General features: G+C 42.0%; 1 protein-coding gene across 3 annotated transcripts; it reads right to left on the reverse strand.

Annotated features, from left to right (window-relative positions):
• Nucleotides 1–463: 463 nt before the first annotated feature.
• Nucleotides 464–22,131, reverse strand: nr1h3 (nuclear receptor subfamily 1, group H, member 3). Of its 3 annotated transcripts, none has more exons than XM_018759730.2 (11): nucleotides 21,862–22,131; nucleotides 17,812–18,022; nucleotides 12,883–12,966; nucleotides 6,393–6,584; nucleotides 5,000–5,266; nucleotides 4,010–4,218; nucleotides 3,729–3,908; nucleotides 3,334–3,433; nucleotides 3,077–3,190; nucleotides 2,311–2,405; nucleotides 464–1,387 (listed from the first exon to the last, which is right to left on the reverse strand). In XM_018759730.2, the coding sequence occupies exons 3-11, from the start codon at nucleotides 12,923–12,925 to the stop codon at nucleotides 1,241–1,243; spliced, it is 1,347 nt and encodes a 448-aa protein (XP_018615246.1). In that variant the 5' UTR covers nucleotides 12,926–12,966; nucleotides 17,812–18,022; nucleotides 21,862–22,131; the 3' UTR covers nucleotides 464–1,240. The 3 variants fall into 3 exon arrangements, with proteins under 3 accessions (XP_018615246.1, XP_018615263.1, XP_018615255.1); XM_018759739.2 differs by having other exon boundaries at nucleotides 1,305–1,437; XM_018759747.2 differs by lacking the exons at nucleotides 17,812–18,022; nucleotides 21,862–22,131 and having other exon boundaries at nucleotides 6,393–6,468; nucleotides 12,883–12,963.
• Nucleotides 22,132–24,580: the final 2,449 nt, after the last annotated feature.

The following is a 24,580-nucleotide window of genomic DNA, read 5'->3' on the forward strand; positions in this document are numbered from 1 at the left end:
AAGCCTGTCATGACATTAATGGTTTCTTTTAAATGCATGTCAACCAAAGTTATCTGTATGTAGTATTCAATTTTTGCTTTCTTATTATTCATTACTGTTACTATTACATTACAGGTTGTTATCAATGCTTCTTGTTTGTGGTGTTCAGTTCAGTTCTGTTGCCTATACAACTAACATGTTAAGGTTTACTTAGAAAACAATAAATTGATGGTTACTCCACTGTCCTGCGAGCTGCCGCATGCACTGGCCTCTGTTACCACTGGCGCCCTTTACTACCAGCCTTCATATATTTCCAAATATGATTCAGAAGTTAGAAAAATTTGCTAAAAATGTGCTTCGAGGTATTACAAGCATATGACAGCATCGCTGTTGCATTCACACATCTATACTTCTAAGTTATTGAGGGAAAATTATTCCATTTACTTAGATAGATAAGATAACAAAAAAAAAAAAAAAATCTTTCTAGTTTTATACTTTGAAAGCCAAGAGACAGAGGGAGAAGGAATAGCAGACTCTGTAAGGCACAAAGTAATCTAAAATGTTGTTTTTAGTAAAATGGATTTAAACAGTAAGCAAAACATGACCTGTACTTATATCTGACTGATCCCTGCTAAGACATTTTATGTCTTGCCACCAACCAGTGGGGCAATTACATAAAAGTTCAACAATCATATAAAATCCTATCAATAACCAGGGGTTCTCTAGCCAAGCCCTGCTACAGCTTTTTGAATGTTAATAGTATAACGTTAGTCACTGTATTAACATTAACACCGGTTCTTAAATTTGAGAGGTCAGCCCATGTACAGAACTGCATCCACTTCACGCAAAGGAAATGGCAGTTGAAAAGGATCTGATGTTTCGGAGGTCTCTGAAAGGTAACTCATCCTAAATAAACCAGAGAGGAACAAATAAAACAAATGGTGTGTGGCCTTTGCACTGTTCCTCTGTACAGAGAAGCTCTTCCTGAGGTTTTATCACTATCCTCAACCAGGACAAGAAGATTTACTGGGATTAGGGCAATATTACAGAATGCAGTCTTAGTCCCTTTGGATTTGTCCACTTCAAGTTTTTTCTTAAGGGGTGAAAAGACCACAATGAGACCCTGTTGCACCATTTCTAAGAGAGGGATGATACCCAAAAGATTAAATATTAAGGGGGAATGCCCAGTGTTTGGGAAATGTCGCATCCATTTCGGACGATCCAAGCCTGCGAGGTTGAGGGTGGGAATTTGCAGGGTGCATCACTCATGGACGTCCCAGATCTCGGACAGCAGAGGTGGTAGCTTCTTGTCCTGCAGTCGCAGGGCAAAGACCTGCTCAGAGTGTACGCTGCTGAGGGTCCTCAGGCTCACCAGCTTCATTAGCATGCGTGGGAACATCAGCTGGTCCTGAAGGAGATCAACAGGTATGGCAGCTTTGCTAAGCTTGGTTTGGAGTCCTAGCAGGACAAATGGATGGCTCGCTGATTAAGGGTGCATGGCAGAAGAGTCTACACACACACACACACACACACACACACACACACACACACACTGACCAAAACCGCTTCTCCTGAGTGGGGTCACAGCAAGCCAGAGCCTAACCCGGCAACACAGGGCGCAAAACCAGAGGGGGAGGGGACACACCCAGGACAGGACGCCAGACTGTCGCAAGGCAGCTCAAGCAGGAATCAAACCCCAGACCCACAAGAGAGCAGACGCAGGCCAAACCTGCTGCACCACTGCACCCCCTCTGGCAGAAGAGTAAAATTCCTTTATTCCCTTGATATGTGCACTTTACCTGAATTACTCAAGGGAATATCCATGCGTAAATATGCTCACAGATATACTTTGCATGTTCTGTACAAAAGTACAAAATGTCAAATGTGAAGAATAACTACCGGAATAAAAGTGTAACAGCTGAGTCATTTCATCTATTATCAGTAACTACTTGTCCAGTGCAAGGTTGCAATGCCCCAGAGCCTACCCGTATGAGGCCGGGTATGGGTAGGGTACACCCTGAATGGAACACCAGTCCAGGGCAATCACATACACTCATTCATTCACACACAAACACAAAGGTAATTTAAAGGTATTATTTCAGCTGAAACACACATCTATAGGCTGTGGGAAGAAACTCCCCAAAACACGGGCAGAACATGCAAACTCCACACGAACTGAGTCAGATTTGAACCTACTGTACATCTGAACCTCACAAAACAAGCTGTGAGGGACCAGTGTTAACTGTTGCTCCGCTGTGCTGCCAAGTAAAACTAAGTAAAATAATGAATAATAAACAAACTGCAGTGCTCTTCAGTAGTTTCAATACATACTGTGGGCCTCTTGATCCTGATGTAAGAGTGAAGTGCGTCCACATATGGCTGCTGAAGTCTTTCTACTAAATCATGGTCCTGTACATTGGGGCGGTCTGGAAAAGGTACAGCATGAAACATACTGTAAATCTTCAAATAATGCAATGCTTGTGTATAGTATATAGTACATAAATACATGGCAAAGATGCATATTAGAATAACATATTAAAAACAAAAGCATCTATGAAATACTTGTGTGCATGTATAGTGTGTTTCCACATATATGGTTTTATCTCAACTTTGTTGACATTACAAGTAGTTTCAATTTAAATTTAGATGATTATGTAAATTAAATGCTAGTTTTTACATAATTATGCAAATTTTCTCATGGTACATTAATTGTAATAGCCATTAAAATTGAGAGAAACCGTTACAAAAGAGCATACAATGACATGGGATTTCATAATCAATCAGAAATATAATATTTAGAAATGTTAAATGTTCATCACTATGAACGATCAAAGAAGTGAATTATTGGATCAGATACAAATGGGAAGTAAAACAAAAAGAAAAAAAAAAACATGACAAAGAACCCAGACAGATATATCACTGGAAAAAACACTATTAATGAAATATCTGCCTCAACACCTTGTCAAAATGCCAATGCTTCAAATGGCTGTGTTAAATTGTATAACTGGGAGACCTCGAGATGATCTTCAGGGTATCAGCTGGAGATTGTGCCCCAGCCTCGATGCATCTCTGAGAGGAGGAAGAGGAGAGTCCCAACCTGCTGAGAAGATGTTTATGGCGATGAGCAGGGCGTACTCGGCTTCGTCCAGGTGAAGGTCATTCATTCCCTTGGAAAACTCAAAGATGGGGTTGATGAACTCAAACTGCAGCCCTGAAATGCATTAGGGAAGAGTAGTGCTGAATGACATTGAGAAAACCCAAAATATGGGTACTGCCAAAAACGAGGGCAAGAAAATATGTACAGAAGAATTTCTTACAAAAAACGCAATAAAAAGGACACTGAAGGAAAACTACCTGCTTTTGCAAAATCTTCCTTGTTATAACTGAAGTCCTTCAAGAAGGTGATGCTTTCAATAGCAGGATTGTATCTCCTTGATGTTTCCAGTAACATGATCTAAAATTATGAGATTTGGTAATTTTATATAAATGTTGACTTGCAAGATGATTTGCAATGTTGAGTAAGAGCAGCAGCAACAGATGCAGAAGCAAAACATTTAAAGATCTAAAAATAAATACAAATAATTTTTTATCAACTCAATTTTAAAACCATGACAACCTGCACGGACTTCAGTATTTATGAAGTCTAAAACCTCAGGGTTAGAGGTAAGATTAGAGGTAATCCTAATGCTTGCTCTAAAGTTAAAAGGTAACATTTGAGTACCTTTGGTAGAAGGAAGGCCAAGACTCACCTCGATGGTGGAGGTCTTGAGCAGGGCGATCTGGTCCTCACGGGTGAGCTCCAGGAAACCAGGCAGTTGCTTGGCAAAATCCACAATCTCCTGGACAGACATGATGGCCAACTCTGTGAAGTGGGCGAAGCGCTGCTGGCGAACCTCACGGTTTAGGGGGTCCTGGTTCTTGGGCCATGGCTGATTGAAATATCGGACAGTCAGCGAACCACCCAAGGCGAGTGCCAAAACATCAAGACTTAAATGGCCAGATCTTTGATCTGCAGACCAGGGGTACTCACGGTGACTTTGAGCCGGTCGAGGAAGGACCTCTTGTTACACTGCTTCTGCATTGCCACCAGCTTCTCGATCATCTCACGCTGCTGTGGAGCCAGCTGGGGTGCCCCTGCCCCGAGCGCTGGGGTGGGTGGCGCTGCTGAGGCACGAGCCGATTCTTCCTCCTGCTGCTTCTTCATCTTCTTCAGCCTAATCTGCTCTTCAGATAGCACACCTGAGCCCAGAGATCAAAACCACATATTTATGATAAAGTTGTACACACACACAGACTGAAAGCGCTTGTCCTAAGTGGGGTCGTGGTGAGCTGGAGCCTAACCCGGCAACACAGGGCGCAAGACTGAAAGGGCAGGGGATACACCCAGGAAGGGATGCCATTCCACCACAGGGCACCCCAAGCGGGACTCGAACCCCGGACCCGCCAGAGAGCAGGCACAGGCCAAACCCGCTGTGCCACCGTGCCATCGTGTCCCCCCCCCATAAAATTGTATAAGTGTCAAATTCGACCATAACACAATTCAAGGGTTAATACACCCCTAACTAATTTTGACATATTCCTCTTCAAAGGGCAGCAGGTAGTGTGGGGGTTAGAGCCATTGTCTTGCACTCAGAGGACCCGGGTCCAAATCCCACCTCCTGCTGCAGTACCCTTGATCAAGTTACTTACTATAAGTTGATAAAGTAAAGAATTACCCAGTTCTTTAAGTGCTTAAATAATTTTAAATATTTTATCAGACAGACCTGGCACTGTAAGTCACCCTGGAGAAAAGTGATAAATTAATAAAAAAATAAATCATATAACTGACAACAGTTTTTGAAACGTACCTTTCCCCAAAGGTGACAGAATTAGATTAACCACACTTCAGCCACGAACACTGAAATTCATAGAAAGCTGCTGTAGCTATTCTGTCATATGTAAACAAATAAAGACTATCACGTTTTTGCTTTCCTTGTTGATTGTTGCCAAGGGAACCAGCGGCCAGCCAAAGACAACTCACACTGCTCCAGCATGCCCGCCTCCCGGCACTTGCGCAGCCGACATTGCTGGCACTTGCGCCGCATGTACATGTCCATCTCGCACTTGCCACTGTTCTTGCAGGCGTACTGGGCATCCTTGATGACGCTGCGGCGGAAGAAGCCCTTGCAGCCCTCGCAGCTCAGCACGTTGTAGTGGAAGCCTGAGGCCTTGTCGCCACACACGCTGCACACCTCGTTGCCCAGCATCTTGGGAGCGGGGCCTTTCTTGCGTTTCACAGGCTGATTCTCTGATGACACAAAAACACGCAGTCAGTGAGGACCCTTCCGTCCAGCTAAAGGAACGTGAGCGTGTAACCGGCTTAACTCAGCAACGTTGGATAAATTTGAAATGAAAACTATTATTATGAAGACGTGTTGTTTATTTGTTTTTTTAATTATGCATTGCAAAAGTCCCATTAGGCACTACTGGCACAGTGCCTAGGGCCTACAAAATTTTTAGGACCTGCAAAGGAGGAAAAAAAATCTAAAAAACCTTTAAAAAATAAAAAATAAAAAAAAAAAAAAAAGTAACAATAAACAGAAAATTGAGAAAAAAAAAAGACTGTGAGGCAGGAATTTAATTCAAATAAAACTTTAAAGTTACATTTCAAAAACATATTTCTAGATATTTTTTTAACAAAGTCTCTTTCTTTGGCTTCTCCATCTATCATGTGGTCTAGCATTAGAGCAGTTTAAAGCGGATCAACGTCAAATGATTATTGTGACTCTGTTGATTTTTACCCCTTTGTTTAAACATTTCAGAGCGAAAGTGCCTATGCCCTTCAAACACCAAAATCTGGCGCTGGCGGCACATGCCAGTTCTGCCACTACACCACAAATAGTACATCATACAATTAAAAAAAAATTTCAAACATATATCATCAATGACAATACAAAAGTTTCCCTCATGAAAAACTTTGGCAACCATTATGCTATGCTTTGTCACATGATTAATTACAATTGTACTATCTAATTAATAATAATTAGATATATTAATAGTAATTAATTTGAATTAAACAACTATAAAACTAACTAAAAATGACTAGAAATGACATTATAGAAAAACTGCACCTCCTCACAGCTAATAAAATGCCGATCAGTTGACACTTATGTGTTAAGAGAAGCATTGATGCTGTCCATAGGTGACTAAAGCCCAGATGGAATTTGGGATGGAAACATTGCCACAGAAACAACAGAACTCATTGTTCAGATAGCTGTGAACACCTACGTAAAATACTGCGGTAACGGACCTTGTCTGGTATTGCAGCCTGGCTCAACAACCTTTCCTACTCAAACTCCTACTGGAATGAAAAATACTACTAAAAAGTAATACACATTTATTTTTTGAAAAAGTGTTAGCATGAAGTCGTGCACCTGCAGGATCCGTTGGGATGTCACCAGACTCCGCGGACAGGTGCCAGCCCAGGTCCACTGGCGGAGCACCCTCGTTCTGCAGAGAGGAAACAGTAGCTAGATGAGGGAGAGGCAGCAAACCATCGTGGCTGCCTTGCATGATGTCCACACTGGAGTCCAGATCCGGCATGATCCTGAATGCAGCAATCTCATCTGCAACAGAGAGACCAGAACGGATGGATACTCAGTGGCAATTACAACGGTGGAAAACAACACAATGATGCATGGTGTTTCACCAGCCCGTCCGTCCGTCCGTCCGTCCGTCCATCCATCGCCAATAACTGCTTGTCCAATGCAGGGTCACAGTGGTGCGGAGTCTATCCCAGAAGCATAGAGCATGCAGTAGGGTACACCTCAGATGGGAAGTCCAGCACATTGCGAGGCATTGCACGGACAGACACACACACGGAGGACAATTTGGAGCCACCAGTGCACCTGAATCACATATCACTGGACTTTGGCAGGAATGTGGAGGGAACCCACATGAACATGGAGAGTACACACAAACTCCACAAAGACTGAGCTGAATTCAAGACAAAATCTGGACCCGCAGCCCAGAAGCTGTGCCACAATAACATTTTTTTATTAACACTAACAATATTTTTTATTACGAATTTAAGTTATCCCTCAGCATAAGTACCCACTTGGCAACACTGAGATCCTCCAAGGCTTTCTGGGATCCCTCTGCAATGCAGCAGTGAAAGCACTATTTGACAGGAAAGAAATGTGCACATTCAAATTGTGCTCTTCTGCGTGTCAAGAGCTTGCGCATTTGTTTCAGTGATATTGTGTCACTGTAAAGTGGGAAGATTGTGAACAACCATGCAGATGCAGAGGAAAAACTGACCCTCTCAGAAGGCAGCATTTGTGATAGCACTGAAACAGGTTCTCAAGGAGCCACTTATAAATTAAAAAAAAAAAAAAAAAAAAAGAAGTAATTCAGAGACCCAAACACAGGGCCATAAAACAGCTACAGCAGCAGATAGCTTTACAATCCTATTGATTTATAAACTCGGTCCTAGATGGGACAGGAAATTAGGCAAAACAATATCATCCCAAGAGGATTGCAGAATGTACAACCTTTCACGTTATATTTGCAAAACAGGGACACACCCATAAGTATTTCAGTTTCTCCTACTACCCAGGAAGCAACATCCTCCAGCAAATACGCCGTGGTGACATCTTGCTGAAAGAAGGGCCGCAAAAAATTGCTGGAGCCATCTAAGGAGACACTGGCCCCCCTGGATGCCCAATCCTTCTCTGCACAGGGATCAGGTGTCATGTTTGACTCTAGAGTGAAGCCTTTCAACTATCCGACGGTGGAAAACAAACGAACGGCTCGGCTCCCCCGCACCCTCCCCAGGACAGCATTGTTTGGAGAACCAGCTGTACATATGGCTGGTCATGTCCTCACCCCCCTTCCCCATCCTCCCCCTCGCCTCCGAGTGTTGTGCAACGTGTTTACTCATTCAGGAACCCTCACACTGTGCTCCTGGTGTCCAGCCAGTGACCTCTGTCACACCTTTTGACATCCGCATGACCAACAGCCAGAATTGAGAAGTCACCAAAGGGTTCCAAATCATAAGAGTTTTAATATTTACATAGTAACTATAGTAATTCAACGTGTAGTCAAACTATTATTTGAATAATTGCTCTGATCCTATAATCAACACTGTGCCACTGTGTGAGAACAGCATTGTATAAAATAAATTGAACTGAACTGAACTGAATAATCAATTTGGGGCATTTTTAACAATCTTCACACACTTCTGCTTCCCTTCCTCACTTGCTGATTTTCAAATAAATGGATGGCATGCGGGTGCAACCGGTAGCAGTGCCTCCTCGAAGCGTTGGGGCTCTGTGGTGTTTGTATGCTCTCCCTGTGTCTGTGTGGATTTCCTCCCACAGCCAAAAGATGTGCCTTACAGGTTCCTTGGTGCCTCTATATTGTGTGAATGTGTGTCTGTAGCTGCACTGCGATGGACTGCAGTCCCACCCAGATTGTACTATACTTAACCTTGCTTCTGGGATTGGCTCCGGACCACCATGATTCAGACATGGACAACTGGTTAAAGAAAGTATGTGAGTGGAATCTAACCATCAGCTGCCTTGTTTATTCTCTAACTTATGAAGAAAAGAGCCAGCGCAGCTCATTGCTCAGACCCAGTGCTCTGTATGTAACCCAGTGTCATATTTGCAAAGGATCAACAAGCATAACATAACCCCAGCCATAGTCTGCTGAAATTAAGGTACTTAACAGGTACCAGTCTTACCCAGATCCCATCTTCCCCCACACAGCACACTAATAAAATCAGTCTAACTTTGCCATGTGGCATTAATTATGTATAAAACTGAAAGCTGTACTTGCTAAATGAGTGAAAAATACAATATCGTTTGATCCGTTTTACAATTATTAGTGCAATAAACTGTATTGATGAAAACAAATGCTGAAAATGTTTTGCTGTAGCCATGCATGGGAAATGTTCAGGACAGGCCTTCTTCTCTGGCCTCGGTGCGTTATGCTGTTTACTGTGTCTAGTATGGACGGGTCAACCGGAGGCCAGCAGGCAGAGATATCCTGCCCCACCAGGAATTCACTTATAACAGGGAAAAGGCAAAGACTGTGCTGTCTGGCATATACTGTAATAATGTGGTAAACCTCAAAACAGTGTGGCCCTGTGGGACAATCTGTCTCCATTACAGAGCAAAGACCTATTGTCTCTTTGTACTTTTACTGTTATACTGGTTAGGAAATGCTTTTCTGTTATTAGAGCTTGCACTTCAGGTTATAAGCCCATATCCTTAATCACTGCTATCTGGCATTTTTACATTATTATAACCAATATAAAGGTCACAGCAACAGTTTTCTGCTAATCTGACACACAACACTAAAACTAAAATTTAATAATTTATCTGATGTTTTTCTCCAGAGTAAATTACAACTATTTTTCCCATTTGTACAGCTGGGTACTTTTACTGGAGTAGCTAAAGGTAAGTACCTTGCTCAAGAGTACTACAGCAGTACGTAAGATTTGAAACAGAAACCTTCAGATCTTAAGGCACCAGTTCTAACCATTATGCTACCAACTGGCCCAGATAACATTATGAAAGACAGGATATATGTAAGCATGTGTATACACACAGAGACATACATAATACTCTTGTATATAGTATGTAATGGATAAATATTTTTAAGCATCTTAACACTAAGTCACTTTGAGGAAGAGCATCAGCTAAATGAATAAATGTAACGTAAATGTTAAAAAGAACATTATTATTCAGCTGAAGGTTTTCTCAAATGAGGCTTACAATGTTTAAACACAAAGCTAGTTACAATGACCATAAGGCTGGGTCATTTTTACTATGTCAATTCAGCATAAGTACCTTGAGGAAAGGTAATATAGCAGGAGTGGGAATTCGAATCTAGATCCTTTGATCACAAAGTGACAGCTCTAATCACTACTCTGTCTGCTCCCCAATGATATCATGTAACTCCACATATAACATCAATTTCTGTAATTTTTTTTTTTCTCAACAAACAAATACACAACATTTCAGTTACTTTGTCATCTTTTGCTTGCTGCAGGTGTTAATTTATCCTGGTGACCGAGGATGAATCGAATGACTCATGGTATGTCACACTGCAGATAAACTTTGCTTTTCTCTAAGAAAGAAATCTTCTTGGAGACCTTTACATGAAAAGGTCTTTGTTACGTGCACCATCGTCATCGTCCATTTATGTCAAGGGTGACCAGTTGAGCACAAAATGGAAAAGGCATCCCTGCTGATTTCCCAGCATTTTCCAGTAATGTAGGCGTTCACAGCCTGCAAAAAAGTAAGAAGTGGGCAGTGTGTGTTGCGTTATTCAGCTCTTTGTAACAGCCTGTGCCTGCTGATCCACCAGGCAAAACACTGCTGCTGACACTGTGGGTGAACTCATGACGCAAGACCATGTGAAAGGTCTTAAGAGTACTGGACAGAGTGCATAAACTAACAAAGTGTGTGCCGAGTCTAAATTGCCCATTGAGTGAGTCAATGAATGTGTGTGAAAAAAGCTGATGATACACTAGCGTCAAGTACAGTACATTACTGTTCTTCTGCTTCACTCACACGATGTGCAAATTTCAATTTTTTTTTTTCCTTGACATTTGATAATTTCTTTATATTGATCTTTCATTCCAGAAATCAAAAATTGGGTATCAAGCCCAAGAACCATTACACCAAAATTTTGGATAAAGAAAGTTCATAAACGAATGGATGCCTGCACATTTACTCATTGAGCACAGTCTCCAAAGTGAATTACATTGTTAATCCTCCCACAATTATTTACCCATTTGTAGAGCTGGGTAATTTTACTGGAACCATTTTTTGGGAAAGTGTCTTGCTCAATGGTACTACAGCTGCCCTTTTTTACCCCCCAAACTCAATATTGCCAGTTTGAGTACAGCATGTCATTTTGACATCATCATGTTACTACTTCATGCATAAGCCAAGTGACATTTCCTACTTTCTTCATTCACAGATGTCTACGACCTTCAAGGTAAAATCCAGTGTTCAGAAACACTCTGGCTTGCGTTTTGGTTTCAAACAAGTTCCTGTTCGTGGGCATCTTTCACATCGGGGAATGTTATCATTGAGCACGAAAATGACTCCTTTTCATTCACCACCACCTTTCTGTTATGATAGTAACTACACATAATTCTAACTGATGGGTTGCTGCAGTAGAAGTTCTAACAAGTCACAACACAGAGCAGGTCAGGAAAACACAATGAAAGACACACAACTCAAAAATATAGAAATGAGTCCATGTAAAGAGAAAGTCTTCCAAAGTACCCAGGACAATTTGTACGTGTGAGTGGCCCAAACTCAACGGTAAGTATAGAGAAACTACAAAAAGCCTAGAGGTAGTTACCACATTGGAGTGGGGTGTACTGGCACCTGTGCAAAGGTGAATACTTTGGATTGAAGGAATGCATCTTATGTTACACCAACTCCTCCACCCAAGTAGAGAATATGTGATTCAGAAAAAAATGTGTAAAGACCAGAAAAGCACACTGACACAAGATGCACAAGGGTTCCTATGTCCACAAAGAGGAGGAGCGAATGACCGTAAGAAGCCCACATGCGAAGAACTGAAGTATTCTCCCACAGCCTGCGATGAAAAGAGGCTCCTTTGTGTCACGCCAGAGTCTTTGGCACTCACAGGCACCAGCGACAATGGACAAGGAGCATGACCTCAATCTGCAGGCCCTCCCTATGCCTCTCATAAGGCTCTGCTACGCAGTGCTGCCTCTGTGACTGCACGGGTCTATAAAGCTGCTGTTCAGCCAAACTAAATGGAAAGGCGGACTGACCGAGGCCCTGGTTGACCGTGACTCAGGCGCTGAGTCAGAAGATGGGCATGTGATGACCAGGCAGAGCTAAGTGACACAATGACTATGAAGAGGCAGCCTGTATTGTAGTGGTTAGCGCTGTTGCCTTTGGACTCTGAGGGTCGCAGATCTGAGCCTCACCTCTAGCTATAATGCCCTTGAGCAAGTTACTTGCCCTAAATTGCTTCAATAAAATTACCCAGCTGTACAAATGGGTAAACAACTGTAAGTAGCTTTACATCGCAAGTTGCTTTGGAGATAAGTGTCAGCTAAATAAATAAAGAGTCTTAAGAATTACTTGAAATAATTCTTTAGCCAGAATTATGAACAACTTCTTATGTTTTGCCCGTAAAATTCACTGGAGTTATGTTTGTGTTGGGGGGCACAGTGGTGCGGCGAGTTTGTACCGCTGTGTGGCGGCTCTGAGGTTCGAGCCCTGTTTGGGGTGCCCTGCGGTGGACTGGCGTCCCGTCCAGGGTGTGTCCCCACCCCTTTCGGCCCTGTGTTGCCGGGTTGGAGTCTGGCTCGCCGCGACCCTACTTGAGACAAGCGGTTCTGGACATTGGTTGGTTGGTTATGTTTATGTTTGGTTTCGCCAATTGGACTTATCAAACAGGGCTGACTTTAACATGTTTACTTTATTATATCTAAGCAGCGTGGTGGTACAGCTAGTACTGTTGGTGCCTCACAGCTCCTGAGCTGCGGCTTCAGATATGGGTGTGAATCCAGCTCAGTCTTTGCGGAGTTTGCAGGTTCTCCCTGTGCTGGTGTGGGTGTCCTCCCAGAGTCCAAAGGCATGTGTTTCAGGTGAACTGGTGACTCTAAATCTCCCTGTGTGTGTGTGTGATTGCCCTGCGAAGGACTTGCGTCCCAACCAGAGTGCACCCTGCTTAACACCCTATGCTTCTGCGATAGTTTCTGGACCACTGCAACCCTGAAAAACAGTTTGATACAGAAAGATTTACAGACTTTATCAGAGCAAAGACACACTCCTGTGCTATCCAGTATTGTGTTTCTATGGTGACCTACCTACCAATGCTTAAGTAAAGAAAAACATAAGCAATTTATGAAATTCTTACCATGACCAACATCAGCGATATTAGTCGCAGACAATGTGGACATTTTTCGAACAGCAGCTTGTCATAACGAAATCAATCTTCACCCTGGAGGACAGGAAAAAAGGAATTTTCACACACACTTAAAAAGACAACGGGAATCAATTTTCACTCCGGAGAACACAAATCGGAAGGTCAGGTGTTTTTACGTAAAGTACATACAATAAACTACTACAAACTACGCACTTAAAAATAGTTGAGCTGCCATTCCCTGGGTATGGCACTGCATATCCATTACAAACAGTTTACAAAAAATAAATTTAATCACTATTTACAGAACTACTCAAAAGTTTGAGTATACCTGCTGGAAACCTTTTTTTTCCCCTCTCACAAAGCACATGGTTAACAAGTTAACAAGCGCTATGTATTCCCAGCTCTTCTGATGGTGTTGCTAAAGATGCAAGACACTGTGCTTCTCTCTCTTCTGTCCAGCTCACACCATAAAGTCATTACCCCGATGTATTAAAATTTTTCACTGGAGCTGTACACCAACTGTCAGCCGGAGCAAGTGTGTAAACTGTAAGAGATATACAGTATATATAATTTCTTAAAGTCAGGAAATCTTTAACAAATGCAATTTCAGTCTCTTTGCACCAACTTCTCTCCTGATCTTCCAACTGCTCCATAAACTTAGATCACGTCATCTGTCACAGCCACTTTTCTGCTTCCTCTCAGTTTTACAGGTTACAGCTACTGGTGCAATGCGAGTGGGCAAAAACAGAGGTATCAGATAAACTGACGAGCTTCGACAGTCATCCTGTCGCTGTTAAATGTACCATTGTTTACTCCGAGTATGAATTTCTCTAAAGAAAGCATCTGCCAAATGAATAAATGTAAATGTCTGCTACAAGGGGAGTGTGGTGGTGCAGTGGGTTAGACCACAGTCCTGCTCTCTGGTGGGTCTGGGGTTTGAGTCCCGCTTGGGGTGCCTTGTGATGGACTGGCGTCCTGTCCTGGGTGTGTCCCCTCCCCTTCTGGCCTTCCGTCCTGTGTTACCGGGTAGGCTCTGGTTCCCCGTGACCCCGTATGGGACAAGCCGTTCTGAAAATGTGTGTGTGTGTGTGTGTGTGTGTGTGTGTGTGTGTGTGTGTGTGTGTGTGTGTGTGTGTGTGTGTGTCTGCTACAAAAGGATACCAAGCAGTGGTTTGAGCCCTATGTAAAGTGTGTTTGAGGACATTTAGACACTGGGGAGCTGTGCTTGGTAGACACTAAACTCATCTGTACTTCCTCCTCCTTGAGAGCAGGGATGCGGGAGGGCAACGCCCCAAGGTTCTGAGCTCTTTCTGCCAGGCAAACAGGGGTCTTGGGTAAGGCCTCCCTTGCTTGTGGAGGTACTGAAAGTGATGAATGCTGCACTTTGCCTGGTGCCCAAGACCCCCACTTACTTGCAGAGAGGTTCTGTGGTGCTTCCTTCTTCTTTTCCACCTTGGGCTTGCTGACAAGTGTAAATTACGTGAGAAACTGCAGCTGCTCAAGTGTAAAAGCATTACGGGTGCAGCGCAACAGAGAAGGTAGCCATAGGAACGGAGCCATGGGAATGCTCACGGGGCGGGACTTCCTACTAGCTGAACGCTTAACACAATCGAAAACAAAGGAGAGGAACAAAGCTGGAGGATTGCATGAAACAAAGAATCTACTTGGAAACCAAGAGATCTTGCCGTGACCTCTCTCTGGTGGTGCAATGCTTAGGCACAGCTTGTAGCAATCAGATAGAAGAGGACTGAGAATATCAGACGAGCTTTTAAGAGAAATAAAAAAGTGGGGATTTGTCCCCTGTGTAGTCAACCTCTCAAATTTAAAGTGGATCATAGCCAAAATCAGGGTTAGGGCAAGACACAACTTTGTATTTGTCTGTATGTTTAACTGCATACGATGGACTGGTGCTCAACCAGCCTGTACCCTGCTTCAAGCCCTATGTCTCTGAGATACGCTGTGGACCACAGTAATCCTGTTTTAGACAAGCAGTTATGGATGGATGGATGGATGGATGGATGGATGGATGCTCCTCAGAGTGAAAAATTCCCCATCAACAGCAGGAATTAAATGGCCAACCCGCTCTTACATATAATGTCATCACAACCTTAGAACCATACAACCTGAAAAAAAGTGCAGACTCAAAAGTGATTTCAGACAAGTTCTTGTGTCTGGAGCTAAGAGTGAACTTCCCATGACCACATACCCTTTGTCAGAGTCCTACCCATCAGAGAGGTTAAAAAAAAGTTATCCTAAAAATACTGTAGTGATTAAACTTGCTGTCTTGCATTTGATGGACCCAAGTCCCACCTCTTGCCTTAGTACCTATGATCAAACTACTTACCCTGGACTGATACTGTAAAAAAATTCCCAGCTGTATAAATGGCTAAATCATGGCAGGATGCTTTGGAGAAAAGTGTCAGCTAAATAAATAACTGGTAAGATGACAGAACTGTGGTCACACGCACTGTACAAACAGCTATGAGAGCAATATTCACTGCTGTTTCCTGTGGTATGTACCCGGAGGCATACCTCCTTGGGTTCTTCAGCGACAATCACACTGAGTAGCGCAACCTCTAAAAAATACACAGTATTGCATTAACAGCTTCCTATATTTGACATCAGTAATCCAAAACAAAATGCTTGAAACATGCTGGTGTCACACCACCATTTCTTGCTGCAACTTTAAGAGCATTAAGACATCACTTTGCTATGAGAATCTCCTGAGAAAACCCAGAACACTGGGCGCCCCCCCCCCCGGAGAGTGTACGGAGACAGTTTCGATGAGGAGGACAGTGGACTGAGTTCTCAAGCAGCAGGGTGGCAAGACGAGCAAAACAAAAACAGTTACAGCTGACGGGGGAGATCCAAAGTTGGTCAACTTCCTCCATGACCACAGGACTCTCGGTCCCATACTGCACAGTTACAGTCAAACAGCAGGTACTGCTGGCGGATCACGGTGCCTGGGCAGTGGGTTTGGAATGGGGGGTTGAATTACATTTACATTTATTCATTTAGCACACACTTTTCTCCAAAGCGTCTTTCATCTCGGAAAACAATACAAAAGTCAATCTAGCTTAGTCTGTGCTGTGTTTTCACGTTCTCCCTATATTCACGTGGGTTTATTTCAACTGCTTGTTTCCTCCCATAGTTCAAAGATATATTTCAACTGAACTGATCACCCTAAATTGCCAGTAGTATGCATATGTGTGAGTGAATGAGTCTGTGTGATTGCCATGCAGTGGACTGGAATCTCATCCAGAGAGTACCCTGCCTCACATTATATGCCTTCGGGCGGACAGACGGACAGATGGATGGATGGATGGATGGACGGGATACTCAGCAAATCCATTCACTGGAGTGCCGAGAGGACACTGCTCTGATAAAACAGGATCATCATCTGCACTCTAAATCCCACACTTCATCTTTTATCTTATAATCAGATGTGTGTCGAAAAACTTTGCCTCTAAATGATGACAAGCAGTACTTTCATTGCTCACACTGGACAGGGTTAAGATCAACGATAAGGTAAAAAAAAAAAAAAAAGTCTGACCTAGTGCATTTATCAGCCAGACACAGAGGAACTTGGCAGCCTGTTTTTTTTTTTTTTTTTTTTTCCCTCTTTTCCTGAAACTCAGCAGCTGCATTCCTCCTGATGACAGGAGGTTTGATGATGTTTACAGATCCAGACAATCACCTTGCAGGCCTGGGTGGGAGTCCAAAGTTCGTGAATGGCACTATGAGCTCATCATATGCGGTCAAAGTATTCATGCGGCGAGCAGCCCGGCTTCATTAGGAGCACTAAGGAGAGTCGGACACAAATACAAAGGACGAGAGGTTCTGGAGGACTGCAAGCCGGTTTCGGAGAAAAAGTTTTAATTAATATCAGCTAGGTGATTTACAATGGGGATAATTATTTCAACAAAGCAATCAAAAGCAGTTAATGCTAAACCCAGCACACACTGCAGTCCTCAAGGACTACCGTTAGCCACTCCACCCAATAAACCTTTTTAATGCATTTAAATTTGCCAACTTATTTCATAGTATTGCACGTGCTTTAGACATTTCATATTTTACCCATGATTTATTTAATAAGCAAAAAAATACTGTATCCATATTTTACACTCATAGTGCATGCAAACAATCCAATTGCATTTGTGCAGGGCTTGTGTGTTTCAGCAATATTTTTTATGGTTAACCATGGTCACGTACATAGGTATAATAATACAGGTGAATAATGGGCGCAAAATAATTTGTACTAAAGTAATCACCAATATTTAGCTTAAAGAACTTGAATAAGAACATTCTGTGTCAGTATTGCTTTGTTAGGGCAGCTGTAAAGAAGTTCATATGTAAATCCCTTCACACAACACACTAGGAGAACTAAGTCTCGACAGTTCATTGCCAACTTAGCAGCAGGTGGATTACGGCCACATCACAGAGAGAATTCACATCATCCTCCTGCTGAAGTGCATCATTTGAAAAATCAAAATGCATAAATCACGTGTTTATATTTAAAATTAACACTATATTTGGATTAGGCAGGAATTTATTAAAAGCGTGTAAAATTGCATTTGCCTGCTGAGATTGTAACAAAACATTACAAATTATAAATAATTATACATTTTTAAATAAACACTGGTTTTCTTCAGAAAGACTGCTATTTTGAAAAGTCGTACCGTATCGAAACACACCATAGTTGCAGGAATCCACAAGAATTTCAACCTTAAGTGGAAAGTTTAAAGATCACTTTCAATTCAAATACAAGGAACTAAAAAACTATTAAATGTATCTGAAACAATTAGCAAAGGGTCAATGCTCGCCTGCCATGGTGTAACAATGACAAACCACTTAATGTATAAAATATTCCTCAAAAAAAAAAAAAAAATCTCATAAAACAGTAGATCAGTGTCTGCCTACCTTTGTGGTTCCTCCTGTTCTGGCGCTGCAGTGATACGAGGTCAGGGGTTTGCAAGGGTTTATTTACCCTTTAAAGGTCCAAAAAGAAGTGTCATCAGTTTCTGGATGAGTACTACAGACAATTTGCAGTGCTCCACCCAAGTGAGAAAAATTTCACTCTTTGCTTGTGTGGCACTTTTCGGGCTCAAGTTCATGAGAGCAAACCTTGGCCCTATGGAAATCAGTTTAAAAAAGTGAAAAAGAAAGACAGAGAGATGGGATAAGGGAGGGAGAGAGAGAGAGAGAGAGAGAGAGAGAATAAGGGGGGTTACTGTAGGTCATTCACACTATTTGAAATCCCTGCAAGGCTTGAGCAAGCGCCTTCCTGTTTGATCGGCCGTGCCGCTCTCCAGCGCAGTCACTCTTTGCACGGAGATGTCACGCAGCCACTTCCACGGAATCCAGTGCATACTGTAAATTATGTCATATTGTTTAGGCAGAAACTTATCACGTCACAATCAAATCGAGTGAGCGGTACAGCTGAAACTTCACACAATGGCCCATTAGCTATAAGGCATCGTGTTCCTTGGGATAAAATCGAACCCTGGAAATTTCAAGAAAAGCACAGAAACTGAAAAACACAGCAAAATTCATAGCATGATTAAAAGAAATTAAGTGGAAATAATTGCACGCACGCCAAGTTTTACTTGAACAACTGTTAGCTAAAAGCAGAACATCATGTTTACTCCATCGTGTCCAAAAACTGCATTTCTTCTATTCATGACTGGGTTAAGAAAATAAGACTAAGACCTTGGTTTTTACCACTTAAGGCAAATACTGCACTCTGCTCAGTTTGGAGAGGCCCTGAAGTGGGTCGTGTGTCACATACTGGTAATTAAAATGAACTCCGCCCTGAAATGGCACACATTTGATCTACCCTTTTACTATAAGTCAATAATAATAATAATAATAATAATAATAATCTTTCTGCTTGAAAAGTGCCTATTAAAATGATATACTGCAATTTACTTCATAAGGGTTAGGTTCAGGGTTTTGACCTGAAGTAGCCTAGTTCGTCTAACAATTTTTATAACTCCAATGTTCTGTACAACTTATCATCATGCAGTTACCTTTGTCCAGTAATTCCATGTGCAAAGAAAACAAATGTTACTGAAAAAATACCAAAGACTACGAACAAAAACCACATATAGAGTACATGAAGTAAAGCAATGATTTTTATGTACCAATAAAATTGCATATGATTCAGAGTATGATGCTTAGGCAAAGTTAAAGTGAAGCGAAGTTTCCAAATAGGGTATATATTTTTATATGCTTTGTTATCTTGCAGCATATTTAAGAGTACACAGCATGTGATATACAAGTCATGTAGCATGTAATATATATGTTGCACATGCAGCACAGAAAACAACTGCAATCTGACACCATCTGCAAAACTGTCAGTGCTGAATTGTGAGAAGTGTCCTCATCCTTGTAACATACCCAAAACTTTGAAAAAGTGGTCCTACCTCATGCTTTTGTGCTTAAAAAAAATTAAGGGAAAACAAACTAGCAAAATAATGTAAAACAATGCAAAATTAAAAAAGTTTTTATCGTACATGGCTGAAAAGTCCACACCTCATTGGTTCATGACTTCTACATCATCGGGCTTCAAAAGCCTGCATCAAACACCAGAAAAACGTAAGTAATATTGGGCGCAGTTGGTCCATATACCGGTCACGGGCACAGCTTTTCTAGGCCCGTTATACCAAAAATCTGAAAGTCAGGAGTCCATGTACCAGGGTATACCCGTATTTCTAGGAAGCCATCCAAGCTCCACTCATAATTTAAAAGCATTGTCTATGGCACGCATGAAGACTTGGATCCGCTAACATGTACAGTTTAAAAGGTACTGTGTGTATGTAGAGGAGACAAAAATAAACGGGAATGAGGATACAGGTATTCTGTCCTTTTCCCCCACAAAGCTGAAACTGAAAATCCCAGTAAAGTCTTTGACTGATGTTGATTAGCTGGATATAGGGAAGCGGGAACCGGTGGGCTGGTGATACACAAGGTACACAACAGAACCATTAAACAGTACCTCTGTCACTCATATAATTTTTGAACCAATTAAATGTGAATAAAGGATGAAATTAAAGGGGATTTTTGAGACTCTATGAGGCCCGTTAACCCAGACCCACCTTCCTCTTCCTTTAAGTCCACCCAGCAATGAAAACATAGTTTTAACATTAGGTTTCAAGCTGCTGAAGGATGGGTACTCTGTTTCCTGGGATGGATCAAGATCTCAAAAAAAAAAAAAAAAAAAAAATCAAACCAAGTTCAATTTGCAGAAAAAAAAATGAGAAGGTACTCTAACACACTGACATTAAAGATATTGACCTGGAAGCAAAGTTACAGTAGTCAGCCTGTCAGAATAAAACAAAAAATCCCTTTCAACCAGAAATAAATCGTGCACACCATGTACATATGAATATACAAGTGGGGTACATTGAAGATTATTTCTTAAGTCACATAGCAATGGAGTGGAACTTTCCTATTTAATTACATTTTCTTTATTTTAAGGTTTAAGGCATAATTACAAAATTTTTTAAAATTTTCATAATGTTGGTTCAATTTACAAGTCGATTTATATGTAGATGCTTGTGCTTGTTTACTGTAAGTATTTGTACTTTTTTTTTTTTTTTTATTTCCTCTAAGTGTGATGCAAGAATAGATGTAACATTCAAGTGTTCGAAAATAAAACTTAGTAAATGATGAGCCCACAAAACAATTTGTTCACTCATCCAACTCATTCTTTATTACCAAACTGCTTATGACTGAATTCTAATTTTGATGCTACTTCCCAAAGAGCTGAATTCTATTGGTTTTTTGTTAAACATAAGTTCATATATAAAACAGCAGGTGGAGTAGCAGTTAAGGAGAAGAACCTGAAGATTACTGAACATTGTAGAAGGACCTTGATTGTAAATATCAGAGAAACTATGTATCTGGGCAACAATGTGACAGTGACCGTGTTACTACACAAGTAGTACAATGTATCAGTACCTCACAAGGAGCGGCACAATGTCCCAAAGTATCAATAGCAAAGCACATCAGTTCCAATATGTATCAGTACCAGTGTATTGGTTCCAGTATGTATTAGTACCACAATGTATTGGTTCCACTGTGTATCATTATTACATTGTATCAGTACCACTACTTATCAATACCACTATATATCAATACCACATTGTACTGGTTCCGCTATGTATCAGTACCATATTGTATCAGTACCACTACTTATCAATACCACAATGGTATTGGTGCTACTATGTATCAGTACCGCATTGCATCGGTTCTACTATGTATCAATATCACATTGTCAGTACCACTATGTATCAATACCACATTGTACTGGTTCCACTATGTATCAGTACCACAATGTTTCTGTACCACAATGTATCAATTACCATATTGTATCAGTACCACTACTTATCAATACCACAACATATCAGTACCGGTGCCACTATGGATCAGTACCACAATGTATCAGTTCCACTATGTATCAATACCACAATGTATCGGTTCCAATATATCAATACCACAATGTATCGGTTCCACTATGTATCAATATCAATGTACCAGTACCACTACTTATCAATACTACAATGGTATTGGTTCTGCTATGTATCAGTACCGCATTGTCGGTACCACTACTAGTATACACTGCAGGGTGTTCTAGTGCTTAGTTAGTAAATGTGTTTGACACTACATCAGCACTACCACTTAGTATCAGTACCACAGTCAATAAAACAATGTGAATGAATGTGTGTGGGTTCCACGTGTACCACCCGACCTGTGTCAAGTGCCAGGGGTGCAGGGAGCGCCGTGACTCGGGGATCCTGAACAACTCAGCGGAAAGTGAAAGACATGATGATGAGGAGGGAGAAGTAACTAATCCCACGCGCCGGGCACTTCGTTTACCGAGCTAACACTTCGTTATGTCATGTGAGTGACTGACTGACTGGCGCTCCGCTTCACACTCTCTGCTCTCCACTCTGACTCTGCCGTTACCTGTGAGCTCAGGACTCAGTGCGCCGCTTTGTCCGGCGTCAGGACAGCAGCAGGTTCCAGTTCGGAGTCTCAGTCTAAGTCCGCTGTCACACATCGGGAAGCGAAAGGGAAGGGCGCCGGAGGGCCGACCGCTGGCTGCTCTGTGTCTGCCAGTACCGGAGGACCTCCCGCGTCGTTTACTGCCGATGTGCGGTCCGGGGGGTCGCTTTGCCACGCGCTTAATGCTGCAAGTACAGCTGCGCTTCGAAAAGGAAACTGCTGCTGAGAAGAGGTGACGTCACATCACAGTCACACGTGGCCGCAAGGACACGGTCACATGTCTGGAGCTGCTGCGCGCCCCGCCCGCTCCACGCGCCCTTTGCTCTTGCTCTGACAGAGACTCTGTGTGTGTGCGTGCGTGCGTGCGTGCGTGCGTGTGTGTGTGTGTCACACATCTGGTAACTGACATATAGTATTCAGCATCTGGGCATTTGGTTATCACATTATGAATCTGTCAGCTGTCATCTGATATCTGGTTACTGTTAACTGCTATAGTTAAATCTATTTGCATGGTGGGTAAAGCTGAATGAACGCTTTCCAGTAATAACTCTTATCACCTGTTTAAAATAATAAGTACACACACACACACACACATTTTCAGAACCGCTTGTCCCATACAGGGTCACGGGGAACCGGAGCCTACCCGGTAACACAGGGCGTAAGGCCAGAGGGGGAGGGGACACACCCAGGACGGGACGCCAGTCCGTCGCAAGGCACCCCAAGCAGGACTCGAACCCCAAACCCACAGGAGAGCAGGACTGCGCCACCGCACCCCTGCAAAATAATAAGTAGTAAAACAGAAAACATGTCCCATTAATTTAATTCGAAATTGAAGCATAGATTTAAAGTATTATTACACCTGTAACCAGAACTTTCTTGAAGTTTTATTTTCCTCACCACCTGTTTTCCCTCATTGTAAATGATGATTTCATCTCCCTTCCTCTTTCAAAATCACGTGGTTCTGTAGTCACAAATTTCCTGCTTATAAAACTAAATGTGCTTGTGTTATTTTTGTAGCACATAAAATAAGCAAAATGGCTTTCCATCATAGGGCACATAAGGTTTATATATATATAATATGTAGGGGGTGCGGTGGTGCAGTGGGTTGGACTGGGTCCTGCTCTCCAATGGGTCTGGAGTTCGAGTCCCACTTGGGGTGCCTTGCGACGGACTGGCGTCCCGTCCTGGGTGTGTCCCCTCCCCCTCCGGCCTTGCGCCCTGTGTTGCCGGGTAGGCTCCGGTTCCCCATGACCCCGTATGGGACTAGCGGTTCTGAAAATGTGTGTGTGTGTGTGTATATAATATATATGTAATGTAATGTAATGAGCTAATTGGTGGCAAATGAAGGAGATGTTAGGAAGTTTCCTTTCTGTTAAATCTCCATGCATACAGACAAGGATGTGGTGCAGTCTTGTGAAATGCGTATGTATTATTATACCACAACAACGGGCAGGCAATCCCTGATCATAATGGACTCATGCTTCTATTAGATCAAATCATGCTATGTTCTACAGTTGTGTATCACTTTCTTCAAAATTATCAATGCATTTTCTTTTAGTTTTACAGCACATTCTGCAGCTATCATTTACATGGGTAGTGCTTAAAAAGTTATGTAGCTCAAAAACTTTGTTTCCAAATGAGAAAGGGTGCCACCATGTGGGTGTAACTGTAACTGAGACTAATGTAACAACATGAAACACAAGCCTTACTACAGCAACCGTGATGTAAATCCAACAGTATTTTTTTTAAAGGAGCATTAACTGAACATTACATTTTTTTCCTTACAGATCATTTTAGATGTTCAGATAATGTGCATGTGTTTAATTGTTAAACAGCTGATCACAATTTGTGATGATTATGTTTTATTTATGGACAGCTGGTAGCGGAGTGGTTAGACCTGCTTCTTATAGACCCAAAAGGTTGTAAGGTCAAATCCCACCTTCCACTGTACACCCTTGAGCAAGGTACTTATGCTTAATTGTGCCATTAAAAAAATACCCAGGTGTATGAATGGGTAAATAATTGTAAGGGCCTTAACATTGCACGTCGCTTTGGAGAAAAGCATCAGATAAATAAATAAATGTTAGGTCAAAGGCAATGAGAGAAAATGTGCATAGGCTTCCAGTAGGCCAGCACTGGACTTTTTTGTAAAAAAATTAATGTAATAGAGTGTGCCACAAAAGCTTATGCCAAATATCTCAATCAGTGTTAGTATTTGCAGTGTCAAAATAACCTTTCCTTGGGATAACATCAAAAAGAAATGGTAGTGCTCAAATGGAGACTCTGTACCGTCAGTGAATCCTGCTGTCTAACTGTAAGAAGGAAAAGCCATTCAATAAAACTAAAAAAAGGCAACATGTTTGAAATTATTTTTTTATGTGTACTGTATCTCAACGTGTTGTGGTTTCTGGTATGTCCACGAAATCCTGACCTAGAAAGTTTCTGCAATTAATTCTGTACCCTCTACAAGTCTTGATCCAGTGCAGGGTTATGGTGGTCCAGAGCCTATCCCAGTAACATAGTGTATGGCAGAATTCACCCTGGACAGAACACCAGCCCAGTGCAGGGCAATGAAACACACTCATTCACTCCCACATACACACAATTCCCTTGAAGCATGTCTTGGACTGTGGTAGGAAACCCATATGAATTTCAGGAGAACATGCAAGCTTGGCTCAGA

This window comes from Scleropages formosus, chromosome 2 (genome assembly GCF_900964775.1).
Source record: "Scleropages formosus chromosome 2, fSclFor1.1, whole genome shotgun sequence".
Classification (NCBI taxonomy): domain Eukaryota; kingdom Metazoa; phylum Chordata; class Actinopteri; order Osteoglossiformes; family Osteoglossidae; genus Scleropages; species Scleropages formosus.